Consider the following 23,182-nt stretch of genomic DNA (forward strand, 5'->3'; position numbering starts at 1 on the left):
CCCTATTGCTGAAGACACTATGCATTTCAGACACTGCCTAGAAACCCCTGGGCTAGAAATGACTTGAGAGCCTCCTCCTAGAAGGCTACTTTTTATGGTACCTGAAGGCACCATGTAAGCTTCTAAGAAAGGAAAGCAACCAACAGATGCCAACAAAACTACAGCAATGGCCAGCACAGCAAGAGAGCTCTAAGGGTGCAGGAGGGGCACATGCCTGATATGACCAGCAGCTCTCTAACTGGACTTAAGACTTCAACAAGAGGAAACCCATGTCTGGTGCTTGAACCTCAGGGCAAGTGAAGCCATGGATCTTGAAGGAGAACCTACAATCGCTTTACTAAACAAGCACAACCCCTAACTACAGTCTGAACATTTATCCCTGGACCCACAGATAAGCATAGTCCTCACCCCTCTTTTCAATGGAGGGAGACCACTACAGAAAGTTACAGCCAATCAGAATGGAGAACAGTAGAGCTTAGTCCTGAGAGGGATGTTTCTACAAAGCAGCTTTCACACCTAAGGCTCAGGGAACAGTGGGGGTGGGGGAGTAGAAAGATTGCAAAAGCCAAAGAACCAGGGAGTTTGCTGTGAGACTGTGTCTCCTAGAAATGTCAGAAGTCACACCCCTGAAGGCTCAGCAGAGAAGACTGCTATACATCAGTAGAAGAAGGACACTAGGAATAGAGATGCCAAAGTGGATGGGAGAAAGACCACAGGGCCTCAACCTGTACAAAGACCTGCAGGCAACTAAGGAGTGTTGAGAACAGGAGAAACAGTCTTCCTCAGAGAATGGTGCATCAGGAAGTACATCAATGTCAAATAAATGATCAGCACTGAAAACATACATGCAAGTAATATTATACAGACTGAGTAGCTTATATTTATGTGTTTAGGAATGCATACACATAATGCCCACACGGACACACAAACAAAAGACACATATACATATGTGCATGCAATGACAATAAGGAGGCCATGAATTTGAAAGCAAGGAAAGGTATATGGAAGGGCTTGGAGGGAGGAAAAGGAAAATGATATAATTAAAACAAAAAAAAATTTTAAATTGCATTTAAAAATTTTTAAAAAATTGAATAAAAACCTAAAATTACTCTGAATTATAAAATGCTTTTAAAAAAAAAGATTTATTTATTAAACAATGCTCGGTCTGCATGTGAGCCAGAAGAGGGCACCAGACCTCATTATAGAAGGTTGTGAGCCACCATCTGGTTGCTGGGAACTGAACTCAGGACCTTTGGAAGAACAGCAAGTGCTCTTAACCTCTGAGCCATCTCTCCAGCCCACAAAATGCTTTTTAGACACAGTCTACATACAGATTATATCCAAATGAACCATATCCACGTGTGTGAGGCAGTCACTGACGTCTGTGCAGATGAATCACGTAAGCTGAAGGCGTACTGTACAAGTAAGATTTTTGTTGTTGTTGTTACTTGGCAACATCTCAAGACCATGTATCTATCAGGCTGCAGTAATTACAGAATGAGGACGTTTTCTAAATTTTGAATGCACTGTTGACAACTGAATTCTAAGGAGAGAAAGTCCATTTTAGTCTTCAAAATCAGGTTTGAAGTAAATTGCTGTACATACAACACTCAGCGGGCTTTTTAGGTGGTATCACAGGTGTGGTGCTCCAAGAACTAGTACGGCTGTCCAGGTGAGCCACACACGTCTGGAGCCAAGAGGCTCTGTTTATAAAACAGGGACATCATTAGGTTCAAAGAAAACTAACCGACAGGCAGAGCAGCAGTGGAGACGTGAAACGCCTCGCATCACGTATCATCATGTACCTGATATTTTAGACAGATTTCTTGGAACTGCCAAGCTTAATGGTCATGAGTTAGTAACTATCACTGAGTCACAAACACTCTGTGAGGCCAACAGTCGTAAGCCCACTCACTCTTTGATCTAAACATTCTCTGCACAGAAAGGGCCAGGTTGGACTGAAGCAAGCAGCACGGGCCCCTTGAAGGGGCTGGATGGGCGGGTGTGGGTAGGGAACCTGTGCATAGCACATCTGTCAGTAAGCCTCTGTAGATGACATGGCTTCTAAGCTCAAGTGAAACCAAGTAACTCCCATGCTTGTACCTCAGCTCTTGTGATGTGGTGATATCTTTTTTTAAAATGTCAGTTAACTACTTGGATAAAAATGATAGGGTATCTGAGATTCGTTTCAAACTGTCCTGTTGGGGGAGAATTACACCCTCATGCTGCTGCAGTGCAGTCAAAGGCACGATGGTGGATGATGTTGAGCTATCTCCCTTAGTGTTGGAGAAGGGTGAAAAACAGTTTACCGTGAGAAAGTTTTATTAATTACGGAGACAAACAAAGGGACTGTTAGGAAACACAGTAATGTCAGCGTTCTGTTAATTACTCTTTAAAATAAAATACTGTTTACTAAACAATTTATTTTTAGGAATAATTCACTATAAATTTTTTGGTCTCATTATATTTGCCATAATTCTGCTGATAGAAAAACGCTAGTCATAGCTTCTTCTTGCTTGAGATACTAGAATTGACTACAAGGTAAAAATAAAAAGTAAAATAACCAAAATAGCACATAATAGGCTCAATTTAGTTCAGCAGTGTGGATGGACTGAGAGAAGGTGGCATTCGGAAGTACATCGACATACCTGTAAGTAGGAACTCAGGACGTGGCTTTGGATTTCATCCATAGTGTCTGTTCCATAGGAGACAGTACCCAGATGGAGCCGCTTAAACACCATCTCATTCTGAGTGAGCGTGCCTGTGGCAGGGAGATTAGAGCAGTGAGCACAGGCAGGTAAGGAAGGCTCCACAGGAGGAGCTCTGCACAGGAGGGCTGCTCACTGTTGACTATGCCCCAGGACACCAGCTAGGAGAAGAAAAGGGCCGCAGGACGCTCACTGACAGAGAGGCTTAGAAGTTTTTCCTCAAGCATATCATGTTAACAACTGTTAGCAATGGAAGGAGCTCTAGGAAAAGAGAACCTGAGTCTCTGCCCTTGGTTCACATCTGTCCATTGGCATAATAGCAACTTCTGCTGCTCTGAATAAGGCATACACTAGGAAGCTAAAGTCACTGTTGATTCAATCACAGTCCTGAGCTGAAGAACAGCACTAACTAGTCCCAAATCAGCATGGCTTAGTAGCCTTAAGACCTGCTTTTGAACAGTAACCATTACTGGTAGAGAAATAAATGCTCTAGATGTTTAAGCCTTAGCACATATTTATGTCACTTGAAAAAGAAGTTGTGAAATGGGAGGCAGCTTCCATCCACAAGTTTCCAAGAGAAGATGTGCTATTTAACACTCTCTCCTCAAAGCTGAGCAGCTTTAAAGTGACTATGCCCCGGACTGCCAATAACCCTGAGCCATGTATATCTCACTTATGTGAACACCCAACAGTGCATGCATAGGATTAATTCACTGTTTCACAAAAGTAAAACAACAATGGAATGTTGACATGACCTTTCAACGGAACCAAGGTGCTGCCCTGCAAGGTGTTTCAGCTGAGAGTCTCCACTGGAGCCTCTGCACTGGACTCAAGGCACACACAGCAGGGTTACCAACTGACTTATTCTAGAGAAGTAAGAGGTGTGGTAAGCAATGGCTTATTCACATGGGTACAAACATCTGTATGCCTTTAACTTTCTTTGGCATACATGGTATTGACAATATCTATCAATAACTATTCAAGACTTACACGCAGAGCAAAATGGGTTATTGACTTGGGAGCTTTCCAGAAGACTCAGGATCTTCTTTACAGAAGAGCAGGTTTTTACTTTGTGATTTTTAGACACTATTTTGACAAGCATTCTTATAATAAGACTTACTTTATATAGCTTTACAAAGTCCTCAGGAGCAACCCTGCTTATGGCCTTGTGCACTATGTGCACCATACATCTTGAGTAGGTGGCTGTAGCTTGAGAGAAGTGGACATGAAACCTGTTATGTGAGACGTAGTCTATGCCAGTCTCTTAAATTACATGGTCACATGAAATATCAGTCAGTACCAAGCCAGCATCCAAATAAAATGAAAAGTGGCATATAACAAAGATGGCTAACCAGAGCTCCAGTACGATGCAGTCGAAGACAATGAAACAAAATACAAAACCCACGAAGGGTGTGTCCCAAAGCTTGCAATATTCTAAATGTATTTATACAAATAATTTGTTTCAGGTTCCTTGATATAGATGACAAATTTTCTATAGACTTTTCTACTTGATGATAACTTACAGTGGGCCAAGGATGTCAACTTTTTATTATGAGCAATTTTATATATAAAGTTAAGAGAATATTACCACAAACATTGATATACATTAGATTCATAATGAGAAGTTCTTTGCTTAAAAAGAATTTAAAATAATTGTATTCGTTCTGAGAAATTTATACATTTGACCATATTCATCCTCCGACCCCCCAACTCTTTCAGGTGCCATCCCCACATCCCTTCCTACCCAACACTGTGTCCCTTTTTCTGTCCCTTCCATCCCACATCCCTTCACTCCTATCCCCACCGGCATAAAGATCAATTTTTAGTGGCCAAAACTTCTTACATGTGTGGCCTTGCACTGCAATGTGGTTGATTTATCACAGAGAAAACTGGACTTTCCTTTCCCAGAAAGCAGGGGGTGGAACATCATGCCCAGTTTCCCAATTCTTAAGTTTTAGGCAATCTCATGCAAGTACTAAAAGGCCTCTGAGGAAATAACACCCCCCCTTTGTTGTGCTCTTTGCTGCCACAACTCAGAGCTGAGGTGCTTTGCCTCAGAGTTAGTGGGTTGCGGTCAGCATCTCCTACACCTGCAAGCCTCCCTGTGTCCAGAACCCAGCCCTGCCGCTGCATGTGCCTTCCTTCCCTCAGCACCCTGGAAGTTTAATACAGAAGCTCACGTGCTTCCCTTATAAATGGCTGTAATTATAATTAACTCAACTTTATTTCAGATCTTTGTTGCATTACAGAGACACTGTGTGCACCTGCAGGAGCCCTGACTGACAAGACCCACCACTGCCTCCTCATAGTGAAATGCCACCAAAGGTGGCACAGGGATCTAGGTGGCACACCGGATTCATAAAATCCCAAACAGGAAGGAGAAGTTGCCAATGCAGCTTCCACACCTTGCTTACCACCACACACCCCCTTCCTCCTTTGCTTTCTCTCCAGTGAATGAGTAATGCTAAAGCCTCTCAATTCTACCTCAAGAGCACATACAGCACGCCCTTCTTTCTCGAATCTGTTTCGGAAACCCTCGGCATGGTCCTCTTCATCTCTCACCTGATTGTGAACCTCTTGCAGGTATTCTTAAACTCAGGGTTTAACATTTTCTAACACACTTCCAACCTGTGCTATATTTCTAAAATAAAAATCTCTTCATATCGCTCTCTTAATTAAAAATAACCAAAACCTTAATCTGGTTTACTCTTTTAAATATAAAGTGCTCAGAATAGAAAACAATTTTTCATGATGCAGTCTGGAGCTATTCTCTTCACAGTTTGTCCGACACTTCTAGTCATTACCTTCCTCAGCAAGGGGCCACAGCCCCCCAACTCCCACGTTTCCACAAACTTCAAATGAATTAGGAACTGTTTATCTGGCAAACATTCATTACAAGGCACCAGCAAACACTGAGATCAGTGGAGCAGAGAGCTTGGGTCCAAATGCCTGCAGCCTGCATGCTGCTGGCCAGGTCAATGGCAACTCCTTCCTAGTCATAGAATCAGGAGTCAGGATTAGTTTAATTATTGCATGATGCCATGTGCTGTTAAGTAAATGATAAGAATTTAAAAATTACACTAATTACACACACACACACACACACACACACACACACACACACACACACAAACTGCCACACAGGCTAGTCTCCAACTCTTGATCCTTTTGCCCCAGTCTTTGGAATGCTGGGTTACACGTGTGTGTCACTGTCCCCCAAGTGCTGGGGCCCAGTCCTCATGCTTGAGCATGTCAGGAAGTACTGGTCACTCAATTATGCTCCCAGCATGCAGTCTCTGTATGATCTCAATGTTGTCTCCCAAACCCAGCTCTTAACCTGGAATGAAAATAGCTGCTGACGAAAATAACAAAGATAGTAGCTTAATTAAAACTAAAAACTAGCCAGGCGTGGTGTAGCCACACCTTTAGTTCTAGCAGTCAGGCTTCAGAGCCAGGTGGATCTCTTTGAGTTCCAGGCTAGCTCAGGCTCTAGAGTCCCAAGCCAGGAGGAATGTGCAGTAAGAACCTGTCTCAAAAAACAAACAACAAACTGAAAACAAAGCAAAACTAACAAAACCAAACAAAAACCTAATGACTAGTGATGCACAGGAGAAGGCATATGACACTATATGTATTTGAATTCTGTATCATTCATTGTTCCCAGAGATTACTGGCAAAGAAAAACCTAGCATTTCCAATGCAGCAGGTGCACAATGACATCGGACACTTTCCAAAACAAAGACATATTATTAGAATCACTCCATTCAGACCATCCCTGGACAGTAAACTTCGGGCATGAATGTGGTTTCTGTTTTAATACATCACTTTAGTCATCCACTTTAGCCTGTGATATACCATCTCCAGTCTAAGCTTCTTAAGTTCAACAATGCTACCTACTGTATTTTGCTTCTGAGCGTCTTTGGGGGAATCTCCAGAGTAATTCTGTACCTGCACCATGCCCAGGAAGCAGGAGGGCCCAGAAAGCACTACAACATTAACTGCATAGCTGCCCCTCCCTCCTCCTGTGTGCTGTAAAGCTCTGCTTTTACATTCCTTTCCTCCTCACACAGCCCAGCTAGCCTTACTTGTAATCTTTCTGCCCCTGCCTCCTGAGTGTAGGTATGTGCCATCACACCCATCCCATTGTTCAGATTACTAAAAGCCGTTCGTTCACTCAGCTGTTTCTCTGGAGCCAGGAAGGATGTCATGAAAAAGTTCTTAAGACTGAACAATTTAAAAGACTACTATTTTTGGTGGTTATGTTTAGGTCTAGAATCCCTTCTGAGTGAACACCATATACAATGTGAGGCAGGGCTCGCCTTCACTTGTGCACATAGAAACTCACGGCTTCAGCCCTGAAGCACCATCTGGATAGCATCGGTGACAGGTGGCTGACTCCACCCTCACTGCACAACCCCTCACACTTGGTGTCAGTCCTTTGCTCTACCTACTGATGGCGGTTCTGAAATGAGCAAGTGCTACCCTTTCTGACTTCATTCTTTAAGACTATTTTAGTTTACTTGTCCCTCCTAATATATCCATATGGATTTTTAGATCAACTGTCTGAGTGCTGAAAAAGAAAAGTAGCTAGGATTTAAATAGGTACTTGGAGTCTGTAAATTAATTTGAGAAAACTGGCTGGCATATTTACAATCAGAAAAAAATTTTCATTTTTGATGCTATTCTAAATGAAATTGCTTTCTAATTCAACTGTGAAATAGTTGCTTGCTAGTACTTAAAAGTACAATTCATTTTTATGAATGATTTTATTTTACATACTTTGGCTATTAGGCTTCTCGGGGATCCATGAGGATTTCCTATACACAAGATTGAATAACACATAGACAGTTTTATTCTCTTCTACATCATGGATGCCACTTCTTTTTTCCTGTCTAATGCCTTGGCTAAATGTCTAATATTCTTAGGGAGAAACAGCTCAAGTGCCCTACACTTCATAGGGGACAAATAAGATGTAGTACACACACAATGGAACACTTTCATCCGCAAAGAAGAACCAAGCTCTCACTATACAGTACAATTGTGGATTATACAATTAGACCGTACAATTATAGATTAACCTTGAAAATACTGTTAAATGAAGCTCTGATACTTCAGTATTCTAGTTGAATGCATTGTACCTGGCTGGGTCCTAGAACCTGGAAGGTACATATAGACAAATGTTTCTTTAGGAGAATGCACAGTCTTTGCACAGCAAGAAGGATCTTGAGACTGTTTTAAGGGCTGCAGTGTTGCACTTCCTTCCTGCTCTGTACACAGTCACAGGGCAGCGCAGCAATGCAGAAGCCTCCCTCTGTCTCACCGCTAGTGCTGTTCATAGCTCAGTCCCTTGGTGATTTCTATAAATGTTTTGTGATCTTAATATGACGGAAGCCAATGGGCTCCAAACTAGAAAATGTTAAAAAGGAGGTGCCAGCTATGAAGCCAGATGGTAAGGAAGCCACCACATCAAAGAGACTGACACTGAGTTATTTATGATACTCAGTTCCTGTGATAATAGGCTTTCTTATGATTTCTAAGGAAAAATGCAGTAGTCTTTTATAAAGCAGAGTCTTTCTGGACTGCAGTGAGCACGGCGGGCAAAGAGGAAATTGATTTTTAAGAAAAACGTCCTGCGGGCATCATTCTCATGGTGGCAGCAGATGCAGCCCACGCTGGGAAGCAGATGTGAAGCCTCTGATCAGAGCCACTGGGCTGCAAGTTGCCGACACATCAAGATTGTGCCAAGCCATAATACATGGACAGACAGGTGGTTTTAACAGACAAACAGAAGCAGCCACCTGCAGTGCACAGAGACAAACTCGTCCCAGGATTACAAAGTTCTTGTGAAAATTCTAGCAAGGCAAAAGCAATGCCCATGAGAGATCACTGGTTATAGCAAAATAAACAAGTAAATGAAGATAAAACCTCTCAAGTGACCAGTAAATCACTAAGTTTTAACATATGCATTGGTCATTAAAAACATACTGAGTTGGGCATGGTGGCACATACATAGTCCCAGCACTCAGGAGGTTGAGGCAGGATTATGAGTTCAAGGCCAGCCTAGGCTACATAGTGAGTTGTCTCAAAAATTAATAGGATTGGGGAAATAGCTCAGTTGGTAAAGTGTGTGACTCACAAGCAGGAGGCCCAGAGTGCAATCTCTCTCCTCTCCTCTCCTCTCCTGTCTCTCCCTCCTCTCCTGTCTCTCCCTCCTCTCCTGTCTCTTCCTCCTCTCCTGTCTCTTCCTCCTCTCCTGTCTCTCCCTCCTTTCCCTCTTCTTCCTTCCTCTCACCTCCCCCCTTTCTCTTGGCTAGGCATGGTGGTGCACACCTCTAATTCCAGCACTCAGGAGCAGAGGTAGGCAGGTCTCTGTGAGTCTGAAGCCAGCCAGGGTGACATACTGAGACCCTCTCTCAAAAAAAAAAAAAAAACAAAACAAGAGTTAGGCATAGAGGTAACATGTACCTGTGATCCCAGCTGCAGACAAGTTGGGGACATGCAGATTCCTGAGTGATCTTACTTTGGAGGTCCAGGGAAGTAAGAGAGCCTGTCTTAAAAAACAAGGTGGGGAGCCCCTGAAGAAAAACACCCAAGCTTGTCTCTGGCCACCTCACACACACACATATGAACATTTATGTGCATCTACGCATACACATATACAAAATACACACACTCACTCTCTCCTCTCTCTCTCTCTCTGTCCAGTGTAGAATCAGTATATTTTCCCTGTAAATCAGGCCTAGTACTGTAGGCATCTGCTCAATCAGTCTAAACATCCACCATGTTAATTACACCACTCATATCCAAGTGCACACTTTAGTGAATGGCTGTGCTAGAAGGCAGCACATGCTTGGGGCAGATGAGTACTGTAGCTACTACTACCTTCCGGTTTAGAGACATTAAACCTTACTTTCAAGATCTGCCTAGCCTGTATACACCAACTAATACATAATCCATTTTTTCGTTGCCTTAAAAAACTACAAAATGAGCATTTCCCCCTCCTGATGATACTGTCCTATGAAACAACATTCAAGTCTGAACAATATGACATTTTGGGTAATGGATGACATAATTAAAATATAGGTCTAAAAAAATCCTGTTGTTTCAGTGGGCATTTCTAGTAATGGTTTTGTTCTACATGAAGACAATAACTTTCTGGCAAATGAATTAATGTATTGCTTTAATAGGCTGCACCGTGAGTTAAGTTTTAAAATTTATGAGTTCACTGCAGCATTGTTCTTTAAACAATGGCATTGTCAAATGCAACCAGTGAGAAGATTAAAGTTCTCCCAGCAGATTAAGTACAAATTATCCGTCCTCCTGTTTCAGCATCATTTGTTCATTTATCACATAACGTCTAGTATTCCTGGTCAGTGTCAATATGCTCTGCATCCTTGCAGCTAACAGATGTCGACTCTTGTCGAATGAATTACTTTATGTTTCACGCGCTGCTGGCCGCAGATGTGTCACTATAGCAACATCATTAATTTCAGATCTTACCGGAAACGTGCACTCCAATCAAACCTAATTATACCACATTGCTTTCTTGTCCACAAGAAGGAAACTATAATGCAATTATTGGGACACTTCATTTTCTATTCTGCTGTGGCAAATGAGAGAGCCACTGTGATGGACGCTTCTTGTCAAAAAGCTTATTGATGAAGCACAAACCCAATTTACAATCATACGAAAGAGCACCTTACAATTATGTTAGTAATGTAAGGCTCCTCAGATGCTGGCTCACAGTGGAGCATTTCAGCAGGAAATCAGCCCTGCAAGATGTCTGAAAAGTACCCAAAACCCAAGTGCTATGCCTGTGATTCCCAGAACCAGAATGGTTCGTGCCAGCAACTGTCCACTGCTGCAGTCTCTGCTGTGGCTGAGGACACACCTGACAGGCTTCTGACACATATGCTCAAGAGAATATGGAGTCACTACTTATGCGACTAAAATAGAGAAGACGAGGCAGAACTAGCAATTTACATCCTGGAACATGATGCCAAGTTTGCACTGTCTCAGCAGGACACAAAAGGGACAAGAGGGTGAGACATGCCCTGGTAGACTTATCCAGACTTCTATTTGTGCTCACCTACTGTCCCTGTCCCTAGAGCTGTCCAGCAAGCTGCCTCTGAAATGTTAGCATCTCACTCTGAGGCTAGCAACTCTCACCCAATAGAGCTGAGATGTATCTGAGATCACAATTAGAGAGGTGGCTACCTTCAGCCTCCAGTATTTTCATCTCGTGTGAAATACACGTTTTTATAGGACTGCGGTGAGGCATAAGAAATGCCACTTACTGCTGAAAATATAAGATAATTCTATCATTTGTTGTTCTCTGCTATCCATCAGACTATGATTTAGTCAGTGTGGCCTTTATGAGAGGCTGTGGCAGATCCACCACCTCCAAGAACCCCTAGGACACTCAGGAACCAGGAATCCAGAGTCTAACCCCGTCTCCCCAGCAAGACAGGTCAAGATCCACCCTGAGAACAGGCTGATGGGCCACAGTTCCTTGGTGACAGCCTCAGGGAGAGGGTGCAGTAGAGATGCAGCCAGAACATCTACAACACTTCTAAACAAATGGCAGACAACTGAAAAGACTCAGCCAATGATAGCATTTCCTTTGGTAGCTCTTAGACTGACTTTTTTTTTTTTTTTTTTTTAAAGCTGTGGTAAGAAGTCATGCTAGCTCATCTGCAATCCCAGTACTTGGCAGGAGGAGATAGGAGGACTACCATGAGTTCAAAGCCAGGCTAGGCTACATAGTGCGTTTCAGGTCACCCTAGGGAGCAGTAGAAGAACCTGTCTCAACAAATAATCAGGCAAACAAAAAAGTGAAAAGCTAGGACAAGTATCTGGTTTGCTCCTCCTGCTGCACACTTCTGCTGCAATTCTTAAATATCATGTCAAAGTAAAAAATAGATTGTCATGGTCCATTTTCAATGTGAGCCCAGTGTGTAGGCATTAAGTCCCTCCCTCCTCTGCTGGCACCTGCTTGTCTCAGAGCTCCGAGCACTGGGAGAAGTTCTACTGGACTGAGCCCAGGATAGGAACGGGGGACAGGAGTCATCTCAGGCCCCACACTGTCCACCCAGTGAGACCTCGTGTCCTTACCAGTGAGCTGGGAGCTCAGGGGTGGCAGTGGTGCACTTGAAGCCACTGTCTGTTGACAGGCCAGTGCTCCAACCACTGTGTGCTTTTTCTCTATGTGGCTCCTTTTCTGCAGAATTAAATACTCAAAGCTGCCTCCTGTTCTCTGGTGTCTGGGTGTTATCCCCTTGTCCCAGCACTGAGACTGCTTGTATCTGAGAAGCACTGCTTAGCTTTAAAAGCAGCACCAAGTGAAGGGAGCTTTGGGTTTCAGGGCCTTCCCTCCTCATTTTTCAAGAAAAGAAGTCAGCATTTTAAGGAAGACTAGTGTCACAAACATCTATATATTACCAATAGCAGGTGGCCAAAGACAGAGGCTTGTTTGGGAATGACTAGGACAACTCAGGTAGCACGCTGCTTATCAGCACAATGCTGGTTCCAATGCCCAAAAAGCACCTGGTTCTTGAGCAGCTGTCACCACAGGGACCTCAGACAGTGGTGGAGGGTGGCTGCCAGGGCCTCTGGGCTCGTTCCGCAGAGAGCCGCCCAATGCCTACCCTACAGAGGATCTGAGACCTGAGATCCTGAGCTCCAGCCAATCTCTCCAACGTCCCACTAACTTCCACGAGGGCCCGGCACCACTGGTGGTAGTGAGGTGAATTTTGAAAAACAAATAGGAAGAAAAGTTCTTGAGGGAAGTAAAAGACATGGTGCAGTCCCCTAGGGAGCAGCAGCCAGGCCAGAAGCTTCCCATCAGCACATGCAGCCAGAGGAGAGGCTGGCAGGAAAGACCAGTCAGCAGGCCCGGCTACTGCTCTATAGAGTGCCCTCGGCCTTGCACTAAGCTTTGGCATATTTTGCCCAAATGTAAGCCCCTGGAAATTAGAAAGGTCAGATACTATAGTAAATGTATTCTCCAACCACAGGGAATACAACTGCACTAACTATTTTAATTTTATGTCAGTGAAAATTATTCTGTAAAATTTTCTGGTTTTGTTATTTGTAAGCACAATAGATTTTTCTATGTTGGTTTTGCTAAAATGATCTACAATCTAATAATATAAACTTACTGGCTGTTTCAAGTGTGTTATTTGCTAATAAGTGCTTTGCTGTCCTCCCTTTTCCCTCCACCAAACCCTCCTCTTTAGTAATACAGGGGTTGAACCTGGGGCCTTGCCCATGCTGGACAAGCCCTCTACCACTGAGCTACGGCTCCAGCCATGTTCTACTGTTTATTTTAAGTGGAGTCTTACTCAGATGCTCCAGCTGGGCTTGTACTTACTCTGTAGTCCAGGAAGGCCTGGAATTTGCAGTCAATCCTCCTGCCTCAACACTCACCCTTCTACCAGGCAGCTAGGATTGCATCCTTCTTTCCTTAACCTTTAACCCTTTCCTTCTTGCCTTTTGACACGAGCTAGTATCAAATATGATACTGACTATGCTATCTTTTTGTTGTTCCTAGTCTTGGGGAAAAGCTTTAAATATCCTACTGCTAAGTGTTAATGTTTGCTACATATTATGAGACTATATGCTGGGAATACCCTTTTCTAGAATGGAACAGTTCATCCTCCCTTCCAGTCTGCTAAGGAACTTCATATGCAGTTACTGAAGTGGCATTCACCAAATGCCTCAGTGAGCTACTGTGCTCGTTAAACTGAGAACCCTGCTTATGAATACTGTACCTATCAGTTGACTTAGGTCTTCTTTAAGGGCTTCAGGTCTTAAAAATTATATCCATTTAGACCATAAGAACCTTGTTTGAACCTACTTTTGACTACTTCATACCATGTGTGGAGCTCTGTGTTTTCAGACTAAATGTCTTGTTGTTGAGACACAGGATACTATGGCTATTCATTAAACTAAAGGCCCAAAATTGTTCCTGAAGGTTCTCCCAGGCTTTCTGTGTTCTTTTGCTCACATTGTCACTTTGATTCCGGAGACTCTGGTTTTAGTGGCCCTCTTAGCAGGTCTAGGCAGCCCACAGCAATGGGGTAATTTTACCCTGTACAGCAGTGCACACATGTCCAGCAGCTGATTCTGGCTGGCTCCACCTGCACAGGCACACTGGCTATGCAGTAGCAATGCTCCAGAACTCTGGCCTAGAGAATTCTTCTTCCTTCTGTGACGCTCATCTTAGGAGCCACCTTCAGTGTCACGATGCTTCGTACCGACTTCCTCCTTGCTCCAGCTCTTTTCAGTTTTGGAATGAACAACACTTTTGCCTGCACTGCACTGTCTTCTGCAAACTTCCTGTCAGCTCACTGGACTTGGGAAAGAAACTCCCAGCCCATTCCCTCAGTCTAGTTTCTTGAAGCAGAAACCTCTCATTTTTCTAAATGGGTCATTTGCATTTATGAGCACCAACTGTTTTAAATTTTCTTCACGTACTATACTGAAAACAACAAAAACAAACAAAACAAACAAACAACCAAACAAAAAACCAACCAACCAACCAAAACCAAACTGGACCCTCAGTTACACTAAACCACGTCTTTGGTTATACTTCTCAGCAATGTCCAGTCATTTTTTTACACACAGCCATCTGGTCCTCAGGCTCACATCTGGAACGATATTTTCTAATGTGTTTTCCACTTACACCTAATGAGTGTTTTGAATATTTTAACCTTCAAGCTGCCATTTTGCTGATTTCATATTTTAAACAATCCTTAGTTGACGGCCTTGGCTCTCACGCACGTAACTATGTGCTCTTCCCTAGTTAGGCATCTACTTCTATTACTTACCTTCTGCAAATGGAAATTGTTTTGTACCAATGTTACTTCATGCTGTAAGCATGGCTGCATTCTTTGTAGTCTAACTACAAACTAACATTAGTTAAGAGATGCTGAATTGTGGTTGGACCGTGCTTTATTTAAGTATGCTATGTACGTAAGCTTTTATTTCTAGTTCACTAGCAATTACTAGAATGCTAAATCATTATCTGTTATTTAGTACATTATAGATTGATTAAGAATTCTTTAATAGGGGCTGGAGAGATGGTTCAGTGGTTAAGAGCACTGCCTGCTCTTCCAAAGGACCCGGGTTCAATTCCCAGCACCCACATGGCAGCTCACAACAGTCTGTAACTCCAAGATCTGACACCCTCACAACAATGCCACAAAATTAAAATTAAATAAAATATTAAAAAAGAATTCTTTAATAAAAACACAAAGTAAGGACAAAATAAGAATGGAGCTACAGAGCAGGATCAACAGGTGTGATGGCCTATGTAGGAGGTGCTAGTGTTACAACATGGACTTTCACAGCTCCTAACAACCCAAACATCACCCCACAAGCAACAAATACATGTTTTGCTCTTAAGCCACTAGAGAACTATATAACAGCAGAAAAAACAAACAAACAAAAAAACGCTAAGATTCTAAGAAATTCAAAATACAAAAATAAATGACTTAAAGCTATAGCACAACTATATTTTGCTAACTGTGAAGATAGTGAACATAAGGAAAAATGGAGATTTAATCACATAAATTATTTTCAAAAGTTGAGTCTAGAAACTTATAAATCAGTTTAGTTATGAAACATATACATATGCCCATGTAGAAACAGAATATTTATGATGTTATCTGGTTCACTGAAAGACAAACGTATGTGAAGAGTACCTGTTTTGTCTGTCAGTAAGTACACAAGGCGTCCAAGTTCCTCTGGTATTGTGCTGGTCCGAACAACTGTACCAGGAATATTCTCATCTTTCATGATCATCCATCCATATGCTGCCTTGCCCATGTCCAAGTTGACACGCAGACTGTCAAGAAAAACCATCATGACAGTCAATGCTTCCACACCCATGTAATATGTCCATACGTATGACTTCAATTGAATGTATTCATATACATTTAACTTTTATGGAAACAAATATAATTTGATTTCAGACATTAAAAGATCTGTGTATATTTACAGGTGATAGTTGGGTGCATAATGCATTTTATATGAATTACAGTAGGAGCTAGAAGAGAGACAGGCAACAGGCTCTAAGTTTCCCATTAGCCCATGGAGAACTGTGGGCTTAAAGAGAAAAATGTATATGCTTAGGGAAATCAGGCAAAGACTACTGGGAGAAAACATGTGAAAAGGGTCTCGGGGCATCTGGAGTAGGCACACTGCTTCTTAGTGATATTTTAATATTACATATTTCTAATGTGTATGGTTAAAACACATAAGGGGTCATTCTACCTGGACACTTTTGCTATGATTCATCTTAAAGTATGGGACTACAATAGATGACCTCTGGAGGGTCTCCCAGGTTTTAATTAAAGTGTGGCTATGTAAGAAAACACACTCTAAAACTGCCCAGTGGAGGAAATAGAGTACACCTATTATGTGTGAACTCACCCAATTAACCTATGGAAACTCAGTAGACAAGATTATAAACCAGTGGCCTCACCCTGCAGGTCACAACCCCTTTGGGGGAGGAGTCAAACAACCCTTTCACAAGGGTCACATATCAGATAGTTGTATTATGATTTGTAACAGTAGCAAAATCACAGTTGCAATGAAAATAATGTTATGGTTAGGAGTCACCACACATGAGAAACTGTATTAAAAGGTTAAGAACCACTGGTGTAAACTGGTATTGGGAGAAACTGCTATTCATCAACCATTTATGACCAATCAATATGGTAATTCACGTGGTTCAACCTATTAATAAATGTACTTTTGAAAAAACAATGTTCAAAAATCAGTCAATGGCAAGTGTCTAAGAAGAATCAAATATCATAGCTTCATTAATCTAAAAAGTTCACACCTTAAAAATCACAAGAATTACACTAGTGGCAAGAAAACTGTTAATTGGTGGTCAGTCACGCATCTCTCTCTAGGCAGCCCCTCCCATCTTTTGTGAAGAGCGAGGCAAACAGATGGCAACAGGCCTTAACTTGGAGAGACAGGAAATGGCATTGTAGGAAGGGCCAGTGGCCAATTTGTGGGTCTGCAGTCCAGAATCATCAGCTCACACATACATTCCCCAAGTCTCTGTGCTGCAAGTGGCCCTGTTTCCTCACTTGTACCTGTGAGAGGCTGTGGAAGCTGTACGCGTCAAGTATCAAGCAGTGTGAGGGACATCCAGAGTACCTTCCAGGCGGGTTTACGATTAAGGGGGGATTTGAAAGGGAAATGCAAGACATCCCTCATAGATTCTGATTTGATTTGGGCCTTAAAACAGATTCCTTATGTACAAGAGAGATAATTAAGTCCATGGGCCCTTTTTGAAGCAAACACATTAGCTGGGAGGGGACTGAGGTGGTGGGGTGGGCCAGTGAGGGAAGACAGTGACACCAGCTCACAGCAGGGAGATCGGACATCTGTCTAGTTTTTCATACCTCTGACCACTTGGCTCAGAGACCTGCACACTGCAAAATCATGGTTGTCTGCCTGTGTGTTGAGTTCATTTGGATTTTGGCCAAGTTGTTTTGGAAAATGTCATCCTGTACTGGGCTTCAGCTTATCGTCCTCACCAGGCTGAGGGTGGAAAAAGCCAAAGCAGCAGCACTAAGCTTCTTCTGCACACTGTTCTTTTCAAATCATGAGCCGCTCATGTGGTTGAAGAATTACAAGAATGTATTAGTTCATAAAATGTCATAGTGCTAAGTACTTCCTGATGGACCCTTAAAATTGAATCCAAACAGCCCTCACAGTACCCACACAGCACGGCTGCCGGTGGCAAAGAGGAGCATGAGCACCTCCAGAGAACAGGAAGGAGCCAGTAGCACAAACTCATCACCGACTCAGGAAACGTGCCTGTCCTCAACCAAGGAAACACTGCCACACAAGGAATTACCGTGATTCATGTTGTGAATTTGGTCAAATGCTAAAGGATAATTTGTTTTTAATGCAAAGCCTCTAAGGCACTCAAACTCCATGGCAGCAGAGTTAAAAACTGTCATTGTACTGAATTTATTTTTCAGCAATGCCCTGGCCATATATAGTTTTTGTTGTTGTTGTTGTTTCTGAGACAGGGTTTCTCTGTGTAACAAGAGCTCTTGCTATCCTGTACTTGCTTTGAAGACCGGGCTGGCCTCGAACTCTCAAGAGACCCCTTGCCTCTGCCTCCTGAGTGCTGGGATTGAAGGAGAGCACGGCCATGCCTGGCCCAGGCCTCTTTCCAGGGAAGCGCCAACTCTGACATGCTCCGTAATACATGGACCACAGATTACGGAAACATGGTAGACAGCAGTAGATGCCAGCTGCACTCCAAGTCCATCCTACTACTGCTGGCTCAGCACCTCTGACATTGTTACCCATAGAGCTATTCCAGGTAGAAAGCAGTTGTTCTGAGAGGGTTCACAAAGCCAGGACACAATTATGACCTTTCCTACCATTACAGTATAAAAAATGAATTGCCTCAGATAAGTAGTCTTTCAGGGATGGTGTCAACAGGAACATATATGACAATGTTTATTTTTGCAATACTAGGAAATCTGAGGTGGATTTCTAGATGTAAGACCGCCTTCGTGGTAGCTTATTTTTGTCCAAACAGCCTAATCCCACAGCTACAAATACCTGAGGAAGAAACTCAAAGTCTGAATAAATTTCAAGTGCATTTTTCCAAAAATACACAATACAATCCATTTAGGCCCCAGGATGCTTGCTATATTTACGCTCTAATTTGTTACAATTAAACCTTAGCACTTATCACTGCCAGGTGAGCCCAGTCCCTAGCCCACTTGAGAAATACACACTTTTCCTTGGGGGAACAAATCTACCTGAAATAATTCACATGCCAATTCTAATTGGAGCAAAAGAAAAAGAAGCCATTTTCTCCTTCGCTTTTTTTTTTTTTTAAGTTTCAGCTAAAATCTTATTTTAAAAAATTAGTTGTTTCATTTATTTGTCATCACACTGTTCATAATAGATAAGTTATAGGCTCATCCATTAATTTGCACACCCACAAATTTAAGATGCCATAAAAAAAAAACATCATTTTTATATAAGGGAAGTTATACAGAACAGAATAACACCGAGAAGTTTAGCTTTGATCATTGTCATCTCAGTAAAAAGAATACTCAGTGAACCACAAAAATGATGACATCATGTGGTACATGACAGTAGTGATACACACGAACTGACACTCTAACCCTTCAAGTGGTACTCTCCTCAGGGCTGGAGAGATGGTTCACTGGTTCTCATCTCAGCACCCACAAACATTGGTAACTCCAGTTCTCTGACTCCCTCTTCTGGTCTTCTCAGGTATCAATTACACTAGTGGTACACACACACACACACACACACACACACACACACACACACACACACACACACACAGCCTATACCCATGACATTTAAAAAGTTTAAACATCACAGTAACTGTTCTAAACAAAGCAAGTTTGCATTAGTTTTCATTAGAACTTTTACCAAATAAAATTAAAACCCTTTCCTATAAAGACTAAGGCTAAAGGGACACATGTTTTATCAGGAATCTTCCCACATCTCTCATTCTGATGACATACTGTGGACAACAGCAGACAGCACAAAAGCTCTTCCCTGGTGAACTGTCTGGGCGACATAATGCAGCTGAGTCCCTGCTGGCTTTGGAGAGTATTGCTGCCTGAGGGACGTCTAACCTTAGATGTGTCAAACAGGTCAATATGGCCACTTCCTCGCCTTCCTGCTCACAGTGCGCTACCACCGAGCTATGTCCATGGTGTGTGGCTGTATCTCCAGTTGTAGGCAGGGCCTGTCCCAATGGCTCCTTAACTTTTAATTTACTTTGAAGTTTAGGTAGGACTTGAACTCTTGTACCTAAAATGTTCGAATTTCAGCCTTGTGCCACCAAGCCTAGGGAAATGTATAGTCCAGGGTTAGTAGTCAAAATTCCACTTGACCTTTTCCAGCAATCTGCCTTCTAGCAAGTGCCAACACAGACCAATCTTTCTGCTAACACATGTATATTCTAGTTAGCATGAACTCCTGCCCACTCATCTGCCTGAGTTCCCTGGCGAACATCTTCTATGCTCCAGGTGGAGGAAGTCAGACCAACACGCTTACTATTAGGTATAGCTTGTATCTGTGGTTGTGTGGTCTCTTACTAAAGCCTGACTCGATCTTGACTTAAATGGTTGACCAAGGCTTCAAAGGAAAGCAGACTTTGGACCAAGCAAGATGGCTCAGGAAATGTGCTCGGAGTGCAAGCCTGACAACTGAGATAGAGCCCTGGAACCCACAGAGTGGAAGGGAAATACTGACTGCCACAAGCTGTTCCCTGATTTCCACACAAAGGTCATGGCATGCATGACCTCATTCTTATGAGGTTTTAGAAGTACCACAATCAAATCAAAAGTTCAGTGTAATAGTAAATGTATTTGCAAACACGAGAAAGACACAAAGTATCGAAATATTAAATTCAATTTGACAGAAAAATGAGTATAGCGAGAGCCCAATACAAGGGGCACAAAGAAGCAAAGGCATGTACTCGCTGTGTTATTCTATGCCTAGCCATCTTTCTAACCCATCAGAAACATGTTTCAACATCCTCAGTGGATGTCTGAAACCAAAGACTGGACTGTTATGTAATATCTAGTGAAATTAATTTATCAACTAGCCATAGTATTTAACAATAACAATGAAATATAATTATAAATAATACATTATAATAAAAGTTAACAGGATATGTTTTTTTTCAAAATTTTTGCTGATCATGGTAAGTGGAACTAAACTGTAGAAAGTGAAGCTATGTGCCTGTGGGGCTGGTGAGCAACCTTACCTCATCAAGAAAGAAAACTAAGGCAGGCAGGCTGAGCTCTGTGCTGGGCATAGGACACTGCACACTCTTAGCTCCCTGACCATGGCACCTGAGATTTCAGCCTCGGAAATGTTAGGAGCTTTCATGCAGCAGGGTGACTGAGTTTTGTTTCTGTAAGTTCTTCAAAGCAGGGAACTGACTGGCAAATGAACTACACAGACTCGAGTGGAGGTTTGCCGGCCTCTACAAAGATTCAGCTAAGTCTTGTACATCACAAACTGATGCTAGGTCAAGCAAGATATCCACACTCGTAGTTGACCCTCAACAGCCACACCCTTCTTATACTACGTCTCCCTAAGTCCGCTGACTTGTTAGGTCACTTCGGGTTTGCAGCTTTGTGAAGCAGTCATACGCTGTATGGGTAGCTTCTGGGGTTGAGCTTTTACACACAACATGGCGCCTGCTTTGGCTTGAATGTTTGTCTTTGTCTGTTTCTGTAACCTGGCACTTGGGAGATGGAGGTGGTGGTGGTGAGGGGGATGACCAGTAGTTTAAGGCCATTCTTGGCTACATAGTTAAGGTTCATGAGATCCCATCTAAAAAGCAATAAACAAAACCCAAATGCAACCCTGTACTTGGTAATAATAAAAATACTGTGCATGAAAACCTTAAAGATGTAACTAAAGTAATATTTAGAGATTAGTGATATAAATACATGTATTTAAAAGGGGAGGAGATGCTCAACACTACTCAGTTCGACATCTAGATCATGAGGAAAAAGACTAAAGCAAAGTAGAAATACAAAAGTAATATTGTGAAGCGGGTAAGAACCCAGAGTAGGAAAACTCACGCAGATAACAGTGTGCATCCCAAAAACCTACCAACTTAAAACCAGCTATTTGAAAACATCCAAAGCAAAAAACAAAAAACAAACAAATAAAAACCCGGGAAGATCACAGAACAAAAATGATGACGCAGAGTGTGGTAGAAGAGCCTGTCATCCCAGCGCACTGGACGTTAACCTATTTCTAGAAAACTTTTAGATTTGCCAAGTAAACTTGCCAGCAAGTTTATCCAGTCTTTCCAGAGAGAAACTTCAGGCTCACAACAGCATTCTTGACATGCATGTGTTTAAAGGCTAGACAACTCGGATGTAAAATTTTTAGGGACAAGTAAAAGGGAGTCATCCTTGTTTTCTATGATCCTTTATAATCTTGATACTAGCCTACAAAAAACAATGGCATGAAAAGACAACATTACCAGTATTATCACTTGTGTAAACTGATAGAAAAACCTTCCAGGAACCATGTGTGAATGGAATCCAGTGAAGCACCATGTCAGGTCCTACCCTAGAGATAAAAAACTGCTGTGACATTAGGAAGTCAATCACTATAACTCAGCATGGACTGTATTTAAAAAAATATTTTAAACAAGAAATGTTATGAAGAGATCGAGAAATGTTTTTTTATTTTTTTATGACCTGAAAATAAGTTTTAGCAAATAGTAATAAAAAACAATGGATATCTTAAAGAGCTTTTTTTATAAAAAAAAAAAAAAAAAAAAGATAGCATGTTTAGATGTTGAATGCTTTGATTTTGATAATAGGAACAAAGGAAGAATGCCCATTATTCTTACCTTTATTGAATAATATACAACATTTTTGTCTGTTAACAAGAAGAAAAATAAGCAGTGTAAAGGATTAAAACAAGGAATATTTCTTCCATTCTGTGATGAATATTTAAAGTTTGAAAGATTCTAGATTAATAGTTAAAGCCAACAATGTTATGCCAAGTCAGATACAATTATTTAATAGAAACAAACACTATTTCTTTATACGAGAAACAGATGAAATGGAACTTAAAAAAAAAAAACTTGTAATAGGATTTAAAATATAAAAATATTTATAAATTGCTCTAACAAAAGCTGTGGAAAAAGTTTAGAGGAAATCTAAGACATGAACTCTGGTGCCCCATATTTGACCACCTCCCTCTGGTGGGGAGGCCTGGTGGCACTCAAAGAAAGAATAAGCAGGCCACCACGATGAGACTTGATAGCCTATGACCATATAGTGGGGGAGGAGGTCTCCCTCGGTCATAGACCTAGAAGAGGGGAATAGGGTGAAAGCAGGAGGGAGGGAGGAACAGGAGGATACAAATGATGGGATAACAATTGAGTTTAGTTAATTAACTAAAAAAAGTTAAGAGGTATAGCAGATTCACGACCAAGAAAAGTTAAAAAATAAAATAAAAATCGAAGACCATTAGGAGGAAAGGTCTGTGTTAAGCACTGTCCAACTCTGAGGGCATCTTAACTAGTTTGCAGACAGATCAGGGTGTCTACAACAGGCAATGTATACATCACAGAGTTGGTACGAAGTCTCTGAAAAAAGAGATTTATTTATTTTATTTTACAAAGAGTGCTGAGACAATTAGAAAAAGATGGATCTGAAAATTCTATCATACTCAGTTTTTAAAAAATCAGTTATTGAATCTGGAGTGGCGGCACGTGCCTTTAATTCCAGCAGTCGAGAAGCAGAGGCACGCAGATCTCTGTGAGTTTGAGGCCAGTCTGGTCTACAAAGCAAGTTCTAGGAGAGCCAGTGTGATTATACAGAGAAATACTGTTTCAACAGCGACCTCCCACCAAAATGTCAGTTTTCCGGCATGGGCAAGGCCTTGGGTTCAACCCCCTG

At 41.9% G+C, this 23,182-nt stretch overlaps 1 protein-coding gene across 9 annotated transcripts in view; it reads right to left on the bottom strand.

Moving 5' to 3' along the window:
- The window catches only part of Atp9b (ATPase phospholipid transporting 9B (putative)), a 189,090-nt gene that overhangs the window by 46,344 nt on the left and 119,564 nt on the right, over positions 1-23,182 (bottom strand). For all 9 annotated transcript variants that reach the window (XM_051163762.1, XM_051163761.1, XM_051163759.1 and 6 more), the window contains 2 exons: positions 15,416-15,558; positions 2,649-2,761 (listed from right to left, as the gene is read on the bottom strand). In XM_051163762.1, coding sequence (XP_051019719.1) covers positions 2,649-2,761; positions 15,416-15,558 — 256 coding nt within the window. The remainder of the gene's footprint in view (positions 1-2,648; positions 2,762-15,415; positions 15,559-23,182) is intronic.

Source organism: Acomys russatus, chromosome 20 (assembly GCF_903995435.1).
Source record: "Acomys russatus chromosome 20, mAcoRus1.1, whole genome shotgun sequence".
Classification (NCBI taxonomy): Eukaryota; Metazoa; Chordata; class Mammalia; order Rodentia; family Muridae; genus Acomys; species Acomys russatus.